The 17,138-nt window shown below is 43.4% G+C and overlaps 1 protein-coding gene across 2 annotated transcripts; it reads right to left on the bottom strand.

The window, feature by feature from the left end:
* Positions 1-1,826: 1,826 nt before the first annotated feature.
* On the bottom strand, positions 1,827-16,679 carry foxk2 (forkhead box K2). Of its 2 annotated transcripts, none has more exons than XM_021575597.2 (9): positions 16,227-16,679; positions 13,653-13,847; positions 11,432-11,582; positions 10,609-10,755; positions 10,111-10,304; positions 4,171-4,373; positions 3,815-4,075; positions 3,511-3,705; positions 1,827-3,354 (listed from the first exon to the last, which is right to left on the bottom strand). In XM_021575597.2, exons 1-9 carry the CDS (start codon positions 16,505-16,507, stop codon positions 3,146-3,148), a joined length of 1,836 nt encoding a protein of 611 aa, XP_021431272.1. In that variant the 5' UTR covers positions 16,508-16,679; the 3' UTR covers positions 1,827-3,145. The 2 variants fall into 2 exon arrangements, with proteins under 2 accessions (XP_021431272.1, XP_021431271.1); XM_021575596.2 differs by having other exon boundaries at positions 1,827-3,357; positions 16,227-16,675.
* Positions 16,680-17,138: the final 459 nt, after the last annotated feature.

Raw genomic sequence — 17,138 nt, 5'->3', positions numbered from 1 at the left:
AGTCGACATCCGCATAGTGGTTGTTTTGGCATTGGGACTGCGATAGAGCTGTCAAATCCACAAGCGTCTCCTGCCATTATACTTAAAGCAGACATTAACATTGGCTGCATGGTTTAAAAGTGGAATGTAAAATACACCTTGATTAGGATGATAGAAATCCTCATGATTTAGTTTTCAATTTGAGCGTGTATAGCCTACACTTTTCTGTTCTGAACTTTTAACGTGAATGGAGCGGTGGGCTTTGTGACAATGATCGTAAGAGCAGCTGCTCAAAGTTGACGGCTCCATCTCGGCTCCACCGTCAAAACATCTGCTATGCGGGTGTCTGCTGTCACAGGTTGACGCTTGATCTGATTGAATCTTAGGCATAGATTCAATCTGATTTAAACCAAAATCCACCTTCTCTTTGTGTGACAATGTACACCCATTCCTTTCTGGTGAGGTTTAGTTGGCTGGTGTAATTTGCCCATGAAGAGAACTCTTCTGCTTGTTCACCATGGTCAGCTTAAGCAAATTTCTAGCATAAATTATGATCTACATACGACACAATGTGTGGATCTACATGCAGTATTAACTTTAGAACCCATCTTATGTTTGTCACAGCATCGGCTCATGTGCATGACCTTACAATGCTGTGCTACAATGTATTTTTTAGTGTATTTGTCATTTGTTCCGTTAAATCTGAACTTTGTACCAACGTTCATTTCGCTGTGTTCAATGGGAACCACTCTGAATGCATTTCATGTGTTGCTTCCTGCTCTGATTGTGCAAGTGGAATTCACTCACTACATGATTGTAAAATCCTGCATTTAAATTTGTGAATAAAACATCAGGTAGTGTAGGTGACTTAGTTTGGGGGGGGTCGTGTGATCTGTTTGTGTGAAGATTACTTTAGAAGGAAACATGCTTGCTCCATAAACTCCAAGACAGCTCATATGCCTTTTAGTGTTTTTTTAATTTGACCTTTTATTTAACTAGGCAAGTCAGTTAAGAACAAATTATTTTCAATGGCGGCCTAGGAACGACAGAGTTGATCTTGCAACCTTTCGGTTACTAGTCCAACGCTCTAACCACTAGGCTACCTGCCACCCTGTGTTTGCAGCTCTAAAGTAGTACTTTAGTAAAGGATATGGTTTTCAGGCAGTTAAAATGTCAGCATATGGACATAAGTGGTCCAGTTGGTTCTGTTATCCATTACATGAGAGCTCCATGTGGGGGAAGTTTGTTGCCAGATCCAAATGGCTCCCTATACGGTGCACTACTCTAAACCAAGGCTATAGACTCTTGTGAAAAGTAGTGCACTATATAATGAATAGGGTGCCCTTTCAGATGCAGCCTTGTTTCATAGAGAAAAGTGTTCTCCCCGTTTCCCACACATCTGGCCTGTAGTAACTTCCTGGAACACTAAACTCCCAGGAATGCAGCTGCAGTGTCATGGTGACTCAATCAACAGCACGGTTCTCCCTACTTCCCTAGAACTAGATTAGTATTCCCTAATCTCAACACCAGGCAGAGATGTAAACTATCTGCTTAGCAGCTGTTTCTCTCCAGTGTTACAGAACATACCTTGGGCCCCTAAAGAACCACTGCATTAAGAGTTGAGGAATATACGATTTGGTGATGTTTCCAGCATTGTCACCCAGAGATGCCTTGCAAAAGGATAGTTGATCTCACTGTGGCTGGCTGCTGAAACTAACATCGCCGCCTCTTCGGGGCATCTCAGGTTGAAAACAATGTTCTTTGACTGCTTGACAAGGCAACAAACATTCCGTATCGGTCTCTGGGAATGAGAGCCAGAAATACACAGAGGCGGTACGACACAGGACGAAGGTTTAAATTAATTTATATATATATATATATATAAAAAAAGAGAAAAAAAAAAGCATTTTACTGAAGCAAAACAAACATCTATCACTTGTTTTTCCTCATGGAAACATAGAATACCATCTGAACAGAAACAGCCATTGATGACAAGGAGAACAGAAGAAAGGAGGGGAAGAAATAACTAATGAAAAGGGTAAGCGCAGCACTGTTCAGAATCATACAGTATAGCATTGATTCAGTCTTATTTTTCTTCAGTTATCTGCTCATGTACATTCTCTAAATTCAGTAACATGCAAGCATTGATGAAGCATACAGTCAAACACGCATGGAAATATACTTTTATCTTATAGGATATTTTGTTAAAATATGAAAAATCTAGATGTACAGCGATAAAGAAACGTAAGATTTTGACAACAGAAAAACAATTCACTCCATAGTGTTTTCTTGAAGGAAAAGGGGACTACATTCATTTCACTGAACAGAGTCCACGCCCCCCCCCCCCCCCCCCCCCCCAAAATACAGGATTCCACAATATCAGGTGACGTAAGATGTTTTTGACCCCACTTCTAGTTTTTAGTATGGTTATTACTAAATAGATGTGTGTGCCTTGGGAAACGGGTGGTACACTCAAAGAAGATCCTAGGATTCAAGTGTATCTACTCACGACTGCATTAGATAGGTTGACATGAAGGCTAGCTGCCAGAGATATAGGGAATGGTTCCCCAAACACATTATTTTACAGAATACACTACTGTTAACTGTCTTAGGTAATTTCTTCCCCAAAATTAAGCGCTTGCCTATAATGCTGCCGGGACGATGCCATTGGCTACTTCCCTCTCTTGGGGGTGTGTCCTATGTAAAAAAAAAAGAAAAAAAAGGAACTTTCCAATCAGCAGTGGAAGGCTTGGTGATTCTGGTGGTCAAAGTCCAGAGGTCTGTTTTGATCTCATTTACATTTTTATAGACTTAATTTACATTTAAACGTTATCAAGACTTACTGTGCTTCACTTAAGGTTTAGTTGTCGTTTATCTCAAACAGGGTCACCTCTAACAACTTCTAATTTTCCTTTTTTGTCGTTGTTGCTTGTCCTTGTTTTGGGCTTTTATATTATTTTCTGCTTTTTCTACCAATGGGTGGGTGGTGGTCTGTCTACTACTCACACATACTGTAGTCCGGAGGTGGATCCATACCTCGTTTTCTTTTGGCACCTTGGAGTAGAGGATAAACGTGGTTTCGAGTGGGAGTCCGGTTGTGGGAGTGAGAACAGAGGGGGCGGGATAGTAGAATAGTAGAGCTCATTAAGGAGAGGGGTCAAGACCTCTACTTATCGCGAGCCTTTTCACTAACCCCATTGTCCCCGTCTCCGCTTGTGCACGAGTTGGTTACAACGGGGGCTATGCTCTCGCCCCCCTCCTCAGTTTTGACCCTCTTGGGTTCGGGGTGGTCGGCCAGCTCCCCGTTTTGCCTCTTGGTGGGCAGCGATGCAGAGGCCGAGGCATGAGCAGCCAACAGGTGGAGGGGGTTCACCACTGCTGAGAGAGGGGATAGAGAGGGAGTTTCACTACTGGATTCCTGGCAGGCCTGACATAAACAAGCAGTACGGAGTGAAAAGGCTGGTAAAGTAATTTTAATCTGCCATTTTTAAAGCTTCATGGGTGTTGGGTGCCATTTTGAAAATGTCTCACCTGTGTTAGCAGCAGTAGTGATGGGAACCAGGTGAGTCCCGTTCTGTGTGATGGCCTTGATAGGAAGCCGATGCTGGCCCAGGGGAGGTTGTTGCACGATGGTAACTGTTAGGGGTGTGGCCTGGGAGGTCTGGATTATGCGATTGGCCCCGCCTATAGAGGAAGTAGTGATGGCTGGAACAGACTCCACTTTGACTGGGAAAGAGCGACAAACACTTTGCAATATAAGACTACAAATCTTAATTTATAAAAGGGACTGTTACAGCAAAGAATGGAAAAATGTACTGTAAATCAGTCTCCCCACCTTTGACCCCATTGTGGTCTCCCCCTCCGTTCTCCTGCGGTTCTGTTTTCAGCGTAACAACTGAATTCTGTGTGGCAGCGACGGTAGCCATGGTGACCATCGGAATCTGTTGGAGTACGTGCACTGTCTGCATGATGGGGGCAGAGCTTACAGCTGTTGTCATGACAGGCGTTGCCATGGTGTAGGTAACAGGCTTCATTGTCGTCTGGGGCAACTGTCGCTGCATGGCGATCAGCACCGGCTGGCTGTTCAGGGGGGAGCCTGTCAGAAACAAGCGTCAGAGGTCAGACACGAAATGGAGTGGTCTACCACCCACCACCAGAGTTGAAAAAAAAAAAACTTCCAACATAACTCACCAGTAGCACTCTTAGCGAATTGGGCCTCCTGGATGACAGCTAGTTTGGGCTGTAGGGCAGTGGCCGTGGTGGGAGCTGTGGCCCGAGCTGGCTCTGGGTCCATGGGGACAGGGGAGCCCTCCCTGGATAGGCTTTCTGGGGTCTGCACACCACTGGAGTGGGCCGACAGCCCCCCTGTGTGGCTAGGAGAGGCCGGGGCACTCCTGAAGGGAAGACAGCAGGAAGACTATTAGAATGATGCAAACGTGAAAGTGTGTGCTGTCATCTGTGTGCGCATACCAATAAGAAACATCCTCCCCAGAGCCCATTGACTCATTTAGAGCTCAGTAGCCTTTGCAAGTTCCCCAGAAACCTGATGTTCCGGTTTTAGAGTTAAGGCGACACTACATATTTTTTTCAGTTTTTTGTCAAGACAAGCATCGAGGGGATCTGGTTTCAAATGTTTATTTTACACGTGGTATGTTAGGTTAAGAGCTCAGTGTCCCAGACAGACAAATCATTTAATCTACCTGCAGTGCCTAACTGAGCTCACAGGGGGCATGCCATTTCAAACTACAATATACAGTGCCGTGCGAAAGTATTCGGCCCCCTTGAACTTTGCGACCTTTTACCACATTTCAGGCTTCAAACATAAAGATATAAAACTGTATTTTTTTGTGAAGAATCAACAACATGTGGGACACAATCATGAAGTGGAACGACATTTATTGGATATTTCAAACCTTTTTAACAAATCAAAAACTGAAAAATTGGGCGTGCAAAATTATTCAGCCCCTTTACTTTCAGTGCAGCAAACTCTCTCCAGAAGTTCAGTGAGGATCTCTGAATGATCCAATGTTGACCTAAATGACTAATGATGATAAATACAATCCACCTGTGTGTAATCAAGTCTCCGTATAAATGCACCTGCACTGTGATAGTCTCAGAGGTCCGTTAAAAGCGCAGAGAGCATCTTGAAGAACAACACACCAGGCAGGTCCGAGATACTGTTGTGAAGAAGTTTAAAGCCGGATTTGGATACAAAAAGATTTCCCAAGCTTTAAACATCCCAAGGAGGACTGTGCAAGCGATAATATTGAAATGGAAGGAGTATCAGACCACTGCAAATCTACCAAGATCTGGCCGTCCCTCTAAACTTTCAGCTCATACAAGGAGAAGACTGATCAGAGATGCAGCCAAGAGGCCCATGATCACTCTGGATGAACTGCAGAGATCTACAGCTGAGGTGGGAGACTCTGTCCATAGGACAACAATCAGTCGTATATTGCACAAATCTGGCCTTTATGGAAGAGTGGCAAGAAGAAAGCCATTTCTTAAAGATATCCATAAAAAGTGTTGTTTAAAGTTTGCCACAAGCCACCTGGGAGACACACCAAACATGTGGAAGAAGGTGCTCTGGTCAGATGAAACCAAAATTGAACTTTTTGGCAACAATGCAAAACGTTATGTTTGGCGTAAAAGCAACACAGCTGAACACACCATCCCCACTGTCAAGCATGGTGGTGGCAGCATCATGGTTTGGGCCTGCTTTTCTTCAGCAGGGACAGGGAAGATGGTTAAAATTTATGGGAAGATGGATGGAGCCAAATACAGGACCATTCTGGAAAAAAACCTGAGGGAGTCTGCAAAAGACCTGAGACTGGGACGGAGATTTGTCTTCCAACAAGACAATGATCCAAAACATATAGCAAAATCTACAATGGAATGGTTCAAAAATAAACATATCCAGGTGTTAGAATGGCCAAGTCAAAGTCCAGACCTGAATCCAATCGAGAATCTGTGGAAAGAACTGAAAACTGCTGTTCACAAATGCTCTCCATCCAACCTCACTGAGCTCGAGCTGTTTTGCAAGGAGGAATGGGAAAAAATGTCAGTCTCTCGATGTGCAAAACTGATAGAGACATACCCCAAGCGACTTACAGCTGTAATCGCAGCAAAAGGTGGCGCTACAAAGTATTAACTTAAGGGGGCTGAATAATTTTGCACGCCCAATTTTTCAGTTTTTGATTTGTTAAAAAAAGTTTGAAATATCCAATAAATGTCGTTCCACTTCATGATTGTGTCCCACTTGTTGTTGATTCTTCACAAAAAAATACAGTTTTATATCTTTATGTTTGAAGCCTGAAATGTGGCAAAAGGTCGCAAAGTTCAAGGGGGCCGAATACTTTCGCAAGGCACTGTATATACACACAGTGCATTTGTAAAGTATTCAGACCCTTTGACTTTTTGTTACGTTACAACCTTATTCGAAAATGGATTAAATCGCCCCCCCCTCAATCTACACACAATTCTTTAATGAGTCGGACGGGAAGGATATACTCAACACCCGAACAGGCCCTCATCCCCGTCATTCGCTGGAGAAAGAAACAGATTTCGTGGAAAGAGATCGGGGTGCCTTGTGAGGATCAGTGGCTAACCTGCCTTTGCCATCCGTATTGTCAGCTAACATTCAATCGCTGGAAAATAAATGGGACGAACTGAAAGCACGTATATCCTACCAACGGGACATTAACTGTAAATATTTTATGTTTCACAGAGTCATGGCTGAACGACGACTTTAAGAACATACAGCTGGAGGGTTATACCCGCCACCGGCAGGACAGAACAGCAGCCTCTGGTAAGACAAGGGGCGGGGCCTATGTATATTTGTAAACAACAGCTGGTGCACGATATCTAGGGAAGTCTCAAGGTTTTGCTCGCCTGAGGTAGCCATTAGACTCCTGAACATCTAATCAAATGGCTACTCAAACTATTTGCATTGCCCCCCCCTTCTACTCTCTTATCTATGCATAGTCACTTTAATAATTACCTACATGTACAGTTGAAGTCTCCGACTTTACATACACCTCAGCCAAATACATTTAAACTCCGTTTTTCACAATTCCTGACATTTTATCCTAGTAAACATTCCCTGTCTTAGGTCAGTTAGGATTACCACTTTATTTTAAGAATGTGAAATGTCAGAATAATAGTAGAGAATTATTTATTTTTAGCTTTTATTTCTTTCATCACATTCCTAGTGGGTCAGAAGTTTACAGACACTCAATTAGTATTTGGTAGCATTGCCTTTAAATTGCTTCACGGTTGGGATGGTGTTCTTCGGCTTGCAAGCCTCCCCCTTTTCCCTCCAAACATAACGATGGTCATCATGGCCAAACAGTTGTTTTGTTTCATCAGACCAGAGGACACTTCTCCAGAAAGTACGATCTTTGTCCCCGTGTGCAGTTGCAAACCGTAGTCAGGCTTTTTTTTATTTGTACCCGTTTCCTCCAGCATCGTCACAAGGTCCTTTGCTGTTGTTCTGGGATTGATTTGCATTTCTTGCACCAAAGTACGTTCATCTCTAGGAGACAGAACGCACCTCCTTCCTGAGCGGTATGACGGCTGCGTGGTCCCATGGTGTTTATACTTGCGTACTAATGTTTGTACAGCAAAAGAGGCACTGAGTTTGAAGGAAGGCCTTGAAACACATCCACAGGTACACCTCCAATTGACTCAAATTATGTAAATTAGCCTATCAGAAGCTTCTAAAGCTATGACATAATTGTCTGGAATTTTCCAAGCTGTTTAAAGGCACAGTCAACTTAGTGTATGTAAACTTCTGACCCACTGGAATTGTGATACAGTGAATTATAAGTGAAATAATCTGTCTGTAAACAATTGTTGGAAAAATGACTTGCGTCATGCACAAAGTAGATGTCCTAACAGACTTGTTAACAATACATTTGTGGAGTGGTTGAAAAACGAGTTTTAATGACTCCAACCTAAGTGTATGTAAACTTCTGACTTCAACTGTACATATTACCTTGACAGCAGTGCCCCCGCACATTGATTCTGTGCCAGTCTCCCCTGTACATAACCCGCTATTGTTATTTACGGCTGCTCTTTAATTATTTGTTATTCTTCTTTTTGTATAGATATTTTCTTAACTGCATTGTTGGTTAAGGGCTTGTAAGTAAGCATTTCACTGTAAGGTCTACGTCGCATGTGACAAATCAAATTTGATTTGAAAATACCCCATAACGAGAAAGAAAAAACAGGTTTAGCCATTTTTGCAAATGTAAAAAATAAAAATACCCTTTACTCAGTACTTTGCTGAGGCACCTTTGGCAGAGATTACAGCCTCCAGTCTTCTTGGATATGACTCTACAAGCTCGGCATACCTGTATTAGGGGAGTTTCTCCCATTCTTCTCTGCAGATCCTCAAGCTCTGTCAGGTTGGGTGGGGATCGTTGCTGTGCAGCTATTTTCAGGTCGCTGTCTTGGCTGTGTGCTTAGGGTCATTGTCCTGTTGGAAGGTGAACATTTGCCCCAGTCTGAGGTTCTGAGCGCTCTGGAGCAGGTTTTCATCAAGGATCTCTGTACTTCCGTTCACCTTTGCCTCGATCCTGACTACTCTCCCAGTGCCTGCCGTTGAAAAACATCCCTACAGCATGATGCTGCCACCACGTTTCACCGTAGGGATGGTGCCAGTTTTCCTCCAGACGTGATGCTTAGTATTCAGGCCAAAGAGTTCAAGCTTGGTTTCATCAGACCAGAGAATCTTGTTTCTCATGGTCTGAGAGTCCTTTAGGTGCCTTTCGGCAAACTCCAAGTGGGCTTTCATGTCTTTTACTGAGGATTGGCTTCCGTCTGCCCACTCTACCATAAAGGCCTGATTGGTAGAGTGCTGCAGAGATGGTTGTCCTTCTGGAAGGTTATCCCATCTCCACAGAGGAACTCTGGAGCTCTGTCAAAGTGACCATTGGGTTCTTAGTTACCCCCTTCACCAAGGCCCTTCTCCCCCGATTGCTCAGTTTGAGCAATATTCACAACTTCTTCCATTAAAGAATGATGGAGACCTCTGTGTTATTGGGGACCTGCAATGCTGTAGAAATGTGTTGGTACCCTTCCCCAGATCTGTGCCTCGACTCAATCCTGTCTCGGAGGTCTACGGACAATTCCTTTGACCTCATGGATTGTTTTTTTCTCTGACATGGACTATCAACTGTGGGACCTTAAAGACAGGTGTGTGCCTTTCCAAATCATGTTCAATCTAATGAATTTACCACAGGTGGACTCCAAGTTGTAAAAACATCTCAAGGATGATCAATGGAAACAGCATGCACCTGAGCTCAATTTCGAGTCTCATAGCAAAGGGTCTGAATACTTATGTAAATTAGGTACGTTTTTAAAAAATACATTTGTAAAATAAAAAAATACATTTCTAAAAACCTGGTTTTCGCTTTGTCATTATGGGGTATTGTATGTAGATTGAGGAAACAAATATATTTAATCAATTTTAGAATAAGTCTGTAACGTAACAAAATGTGGAAAAAGTGAAGGGGTCTGAATACTTTCCGAATGCACTGTATATGAGGGAAATATATACTGAGTGTATAAAACATTAGTAACACCTTCCTAATATTGAGTTGCACCCCCCTTTTGCCCTCAGAACAGCCTCAATTCATCAGGGCATGGACTCTACAAGGTGTTGAAAGCATTCCACAGGGATGCTGGCCCATGTTGACTCCAATGCTTTCCACAGCTGTGTCCAGTTGGCTGGATGTCCTTTGGGTGGTGGACCATTCTTGATACACATGGGAAACTGTTGAGCGTGGAAAACCCCAGCAGCGTTGCAGTTCTTCCCACACAAAATGGTAGGCCTGGCACCTACTACCATACATACCCCATTCAAAGGCACTTAAATACTATGTCTTGCCCATTCACCCTCTGAATGGCACATGTGCACTATCCATGTCTCAAGGCTTAAAAATCCTTCTTTAACTTGTCTCCTTCCCTTCATCTACACTGATTGAAGTGGATTTAACAGGTGACAATCAACAAGGGGTCATAGCCTTCACCTGGTCAGTCTGTCATGGAAAGAGCAGGTGTTCCTAATGTTTTGTACACTCAGTGTACACGGAAATATCAGAGTATCTGAGTTATAGTGAGTATTACCTAGATGAGAGGGGCCCCAGCGGGGTCCTGAAGCAGGGCACCCCCCTTGCCCTGCGTTTCCTGAACGCCTGTTCACACAACTTGCCCTCTGATGAGGGGTCGATCCTCCAGAACGATCCCTTACCCGGTTCTTCCTGAGACCGAGCCACTTTGATGAAGTAGCGGTTCAGAGACAAGTTGTGACGGATCGAGTTCTAGAACACAAAAGAGAGAGACAGTATTCATTACTATGGAATGGTTATGGCGGATTGAGATTCTGGAACAAGACAGAAGTGAGAGCGAGAGAAACAATTAATCAGTTTCTGGAACACAAGGGAGGAAGACGTAAGCAATCGAGTTCAGTTCAAAAACACATGAACGAACGACTGTGATGGATAAAGTGAGACAGGATAACTTAAAAAGAAGCTTACTTCAAAAAAGAAGTTTACTTCGATGTCAGTTTGTCTCTCATTCTAAGAAATACCACAGCAGCATGAAATACAGGGTGGATTCACCAACCTGCCAGCCTTTGTCTGCGGTCCTGTAGTAGGGGTAGTTCTTGGTGATGTGTGTGTAAATCCCATTCAGAGTCAGCTGCTTGTCGGGGGCCATGGTGATGGCCTGGACTATTAGTTGGGCATAGGAATACGGTGGCTTGGAGTCATCCTGAGGACAGAACAAATGGTGAATTGGGCTTCATTTCATGCTACAGATATGGCAGCAGTTAGATTTTTTGTTATAATTGCATGTGCTTATCTGGGTCAATTTTTTTTTTAAATAAAAGGGGTTTGTTTTGTGGGAACTTGTGTGAGGAACATGAAACTGAAAACATGTTGGAAAACAAGTAGAGCCCCACCCTCCCCCTATTTTACTAGCATTCACCAGGGTTCCTCACTCAAGTTTATATTTTCCCGAATGTTTCAACAGACTTCAATGAGTAACCCACCCCAGAGAACCAAAACCAATCCAATGTGTTCCGTCACCCTGGGCTCAGGGATGTATTCAAGAGGGTGCAACAGAACGTTGAGACAGAAACGTATTGGGTAGAACAGATACCACTGTGTCAGGTAGAACAGGGAATAGTTTAGCTCTTTTAGTCTTCTATTTGCCCCGTTCTGAACGCTTCACTTTGCCGACTCACCTCAGGACTAGGAGTGCATTTCAACTGTCTACTGAGGAATCCTCTTCTCATATATTTTCCTTCATCAGTACTGGTCTGGTCTCTCATTTAGCTTCCATTATACTACCTTGACTGATCTTCTCTTTTTCATATCAGTGTAAAGGAAAGGAGACAAGGAGAGGAAGCCACTTCAGATGCATCCCTGAGTTGCTGATGTCTCACCTTGGGGCTGTCTCCTCCCGAGCCGTCCTTGTCGTCTGTTTGGGAGTTCTCGTTGACGAGGTCAGCGGTCAGCACGCGGCCCATCCTATAGCCAGACAGCCCCGCCCCTCTGGGACTTGACGGACAGGAGTTTGGACAGGAGTTGGCGGCACTGTGGGGGACGAGAAACAATTTAAGTGAGACAGTGGGAGAGAGCATGGTAATCCTGCGATGGCACAAAAATGCAATATCTAATAAATAATGAAACATGTATAAAGAATGCAAAAACAAAGTGTTGGAGAAGAAAGTAAAAGTGCAATATGTGCCATGTAAAAAAGCTAACGTTTAAGTTCCTTGCTCAGAACACGAAAACATATGAAAGCTGGTGGTTACTTTTAACATGAATATCTTCAATATTCCCAGGTAAGAAGCTTTAGGTTGTAGTTATTATAGGACTATTTCTGTCTATACCATTTGTATGTCCTATACCTTCGACTATTGGATGTTCTTATAGGCACTATAGTATTGTCAGTGTAACAGTATAGCTTCCGTCCCTCTCCTCGCCCCTACCTGGGCTCGAACCAGGCACACGTCGACAACAGCCATCCTCGAAGCATCGTTACCCATCGCTCCACAAAAGCCGCGGCCCTTGCAGAGCATGGGGAACAACTACTTCAAGGTCTCAGAGCGAGAGACGTCACCTATTGAAAACGCTATTAGCGCGCACCCCGCTAACCATTTCACATCGGTTACATCAGCCTAATCTCGGGAGTTGATAGGCTTGAAGTCATAAACAGCTCAATGCTTGAAGCACAGCGAAGAGCTGCTGGCAAAGGCACAAAAGTGCTGTTTGAATTCATGCTTACGAGCCTGCTGCTGCCTACCACCACTCAGTCAGACTGCTCTATCAAATAATAGACTTAATTATAACACACAGAAATACGAGCCATAGGTCATTAATATGGTAAAATCCGGAAACTTTAATTTTGAAAACAAAACGTTTATTCTTTCAGTGAATACGGAACCGTTCCGTATTTTATCGAACGGGTGGCATCCATAAGTCTAAATATTGCTGTTACATTGCACAACTTTCAATGTTATGTCATAATTACGTAAAACTCTGGCAAATTAGTTCGCAACGAGCCAGACGTCCCAAACTGTTGCATATAACCTGACTCTGCGTGCAATAAACGCATGAGAAGTGACAATTTCCCTAGTTTAATATTGCCTGCTAACCTGGATTTCTTTTAACTAAATATGCAGGTTTAAAAATATATACTTCTGTGTATTGATTTTAAGAAACGCATTGATGTTTATGGTTAGGTACATTCGTGCAACGATTGTGCTTTTTACGCAAATGCACTTTTGTTAAATCATCCCCTGTTTGGTGAAGTTGGCTGTCTTTGTTGGGAAGAAATAGTCTTTACACAGTTCGCAACGAGCCAGGCGGCCCAAACTGCTGCATATACCCTGACTCTTGCACAGAACGCAAGAGACGTGACACAATTTCCCTAGTTAAAATAAATTCATGTTGGCAGGCAATATTAACTAAATATGCAGGTTTAAAAATATATACTTGTGTATTGATTTTAAGAAAGGGGTTGATGTTTATGGTTAGGTACACATTGTTGCAACAACAGTGCTTTTTTCACGAATGCGCTCGTTAAATCACCCGTTTGGCGAAGTAGGCTATGATTCAATGATAAATTAACAGGCACCGCATTGATTATATGCAATGCAGGACAAGCTATATAAACTAGTAATATCATCAACCATGTGTAGTTAACTAGTGATTATGTTTGATTGATTGTTTTTTTATAAGATACGATTAATGCTAGCTAGCACCTTACCTTGGCTCCTAGCTGCACTCGCATGACAGGGAGTCAGCCTGCCACACAGTCTCCTCGTGGAGTGCAATGTAATCGGCCGTGATCGGTGTCCAAAAATTCTGATTACCGATTGTTATGAAAACGGCCCTAATTAAAATCGGCCATTCCGATACATACATACATACATACATACACACCAGGAGTATTCAAATCTAAGCCTGGGGGTCCGGTACTGCTGGTTCTGTTCTACCTGATAATTAATTGCACCCACCAAGTGAGAAAGGTCTAAATCCGTCCCTGATTAGGGGGGGAAGAACAAAAATCAGCATTGGAACTCGCGTCGAGGTCCAGATTTGAATAACCATGCTATTTGCTCTGACCGTTTCATGGCTCCAACTTCACTCCAGTCTCACCTGAGGGTGCCAGTGGGTGAGGGCAGCGGGCTTATGAGGTGGGCGATGTTGTCTGGAATGTTGATGGTCAGCGGCGCCATCTGGTGCTGGACGGGCTTGACCGGTGACTCCGACACGTTCCTACGCTCCTTCTTATCGCTGGACAGGGCTGTGAACGTGATCTTGATGTTGGTGCTGGGGAACCGGAAACAGCACCTAGAGAACAAAGAGAGGGAGGGAGAGTCAGATAATATCAGTGCAGGCCATCCAGACTCACTCAACAATTGTGAGAATGTCTCTTTCATTATGCATATTGACTGCTACACACCAGCAGTGAAGCTATGGCCATCTTTGCACACAGTCAAAACAAGCAGCGCAGCTCTAATAAACCAATATGGGCCAGAAGAGTTAGCCATTAAACTGGGTTTATAAATGGATGGCCATCATGACACTTACATAACAGGTCTTATTATTACATGGGGGTATATTTGGACCATATCATCTGCTCTGGGACCAGCTGACTGGCCTGCTGTGACATAGGCCTAGTTGATATTTCAGACCTCATAGAATCAGAGTTGTAAACAGGTCTACTAATCAAGACTATTTCAAACCCCCTACTTCTACTGGCCATTTCCTACAGGGAACATTTGGAAAAGTTAGCAATTCAGCTTGATCTAGAAACCATACTGACGATAAAAGCATGAGGTAGGTATAGTTTGTTTCTACATGATGCTGCGCAAACATTGCAACACGTCCGACTTGAAATAATGCTGAGAATGAGCACGGCCCATCGCAAACGTACAGGTAACTAGCTGAAGGGCCTTCAGAAAGTATTCAAACCCCTTGACTTATTCCACATGTTGTTGTTACAGCTTGAATTCAAGATGGATAATAATCTATCTACACACAATACCCCATAATGGCAAAGTGAAAACATGTTTTTAGACATTTTTGAAAAGTAAACACAGATATCAAATTGACATAAGTAGTCACACCCTTTTGCTATGACACTAACTTGAGCTCAGGTTCAAATCCACCTGTGGCCAATTCAATTGCTTGGACACGATTTAGAAAACAACACACCTGTCAATGTAAGGTCCCACAGTTGATAGTGCATGTCAGAGCAGAAAATATACCATTAAGTCCAAGGAACTGGCTGTAGAAAGATTTGTGATGTGGCATATATTTGGGGAAGGGTATAAAACTATTTATTGAGTGTTGAAAGTTTCCAAGAGCATAGTGGTCTCCATCATTGTGAAATGGAAAAAATATAGAACTACTCAGACTCTGCCTAGAGCTGGCTGTCTGACCAAACTGAGTAACCAGGCAAGAAGGACCTTGGTCAGGGAGGTGACCAAGAACTCAATGATCCCTCTGACAGAACTACAGTTCCTTGGCTGAGATGGGCTAACCTGCCAGAAGGACAACAGTCTCTACAGCACTTTACCAATCTGGGCTTTATGGGAGAGTGGCCACTCCCGAGCTGAGAAAAAGGTACATGACCACATGTGATGGGTTTGCAAAAAGACTCAGAGCATAAAGAAAAATATTCTGTGGTCTGATGAGACATGTAACGCTTTGGTCTGAATGCAAAGCTCTACATCTGGAAAAGGCACAGCTCATCACACCATCCCTCCCGTGAAGCATGGTGGTGGCGGCATCATGCTATGGGGATGCTTTTCAGCGGCATGGACTGGGAGACTGGTAAGGATAGAAGGAACAATGAATGGAGCCAAACAAATGCATATCCTTGATGAGAACCTGCATCAGTGCAAATGACATTTGACTAGGGTGAATATTTTACATTCCAACAGGACAGTGACCCCAAGCATACAGCCAAAGCAACACTTGAATGGCTTCAGAACAAGAATGTGAAAGTCCTTGAATGGCCCAGCCAAAGCCCGGCCTTTAATCCCATTAAATATGTTGAAAGACTTGAAGATTGCTGTTCAATACCACGCCCCATCTAATTTAACAGAGCTTGAGAACGTCTGCAAGAAAGAATGGGAGAAAATCCCCAAATCCAGATGTGCAAAGCTGAGACATACCAGACGACTCAAAACTGTAATCACCACCAAAGGTGCTTCTACAAAGCATTGACTCAGGGGTGTGAATACTTATGTACACGAGATATTTCACTTTCAATACATTTGAAAACATTTTCACTTGGTCATTATGGGGTATCTAGATGGGTGACGGAAAAAATATTAATTTAATTCAGGATGTAACAACAATGTAGAATAAATCAAAGGGTTCGAATACGTTCTGAAGGCAACTGTACATATTCCCCCAAACACTGTGTTAGCAAGATATATTCACACAAATATATGCACGCTTAGCAATTGTATTAATGTTAAATTACAACATTTTCAGGTTGTTTCGCGAAACAATTCTATGCAAAGAAAACAAGCGTTGCCAGTTGACATTAGCTAGCGGCTCACTAACGTTTGGTGGGGACAGGCGCCGTGTGTTGCTTGACACAACACGTGCGGCGGCGGGGGAACAAAACAATAACAAAGCGGAGGTCAGAATATAGTCACAACGTAAACTAGCAGTTCTATCTCGACATAAAATGTAAAATACTACCCATCTTACATTCGTGGGAGCTGCAGAGGTGGAGCCCCTCGTCTCTGGAACACCCCATCCACAAACACCCCGTTTTTGCCGAGGCATCGGAGGTAGAATTCCCCGCTACCGGTGCCGTCTTCACCAGCCGTGAAAATTTCGAGGTGCCGGCGAGAGATGAAACTGGAGTGGCCCATGCTAACGTCCACCGAGCCCTGCGATGAGTTCCGTCCGATGGTCGCCGACCTCTTCTTCATCAGGTATTCGAATTCTCGGCCCTCAAGCCGGGCGACTGCCGACCCCATCGCCATCTTCTTGGGGGTTCTAATGTTGAGACTGTGTGCGGAAAAATAGAATTGGAGAGCACTTTAAATTTGGCAGAGTTGAGAATTTCAGAGATTTCGTAAAAGGGAATCCAATTTTAAACCGAGAATAATTTGGACAGGAACGTGCCAGATCGGGGACACAGCGGCTCCAACCCACCGCCGCGACAGAGAGAAAGAGAAGGGACAACAGCCAACCAAAGGAGGCCAAATGGGCGGAAAGGAGGTTACTGATGGCTCAACGATCCAATCACTTCAAAGATTGGGTAGGCAAATAAACCGTGCTTACCAATGACAATCACATATAAATACTGGTAAAAAACAGGGTTGATTGCACTGTAGGCTGACACGCAAATCGATGGCTGAATGTAAACTATGGTATCGGAAAATTACGGAATGGACGGAAGTTTTGTAAATGGGTAGTTGATATACAGTATTGCTAAAACAAAAGTTATAATAAATAAATAAACTTCTAAAATGGAATTAAAAAACATATAGTTGCAATAAATGATGTCTTAACTCAAAATATTGTGGCCACCGTGGATTTGAAATGTATATGCAATTTATGTCGGTGCTTTGAATTTGTCCTCTGGTGTGACTATAGCATCACTATAAATGT

Source organism: Oncorhynchus mykiss, chromosome 20, assembly GCF_013265735.2.
Source record: "Oncorhynchus mykiss isolate Arlee chromosome 20, USDA_OmykA_1.1, whole genome shotgun sequence".
NCBI lineage: Eukaryota > Metazoa > Chordata > Actinopteri > Salmoniformes > Salmonidae > Oncorhynchus > Oncorhynchus mykiss.
This window is presented reverse-complemented; position numbering and strand designations above follow the sequence as displayed.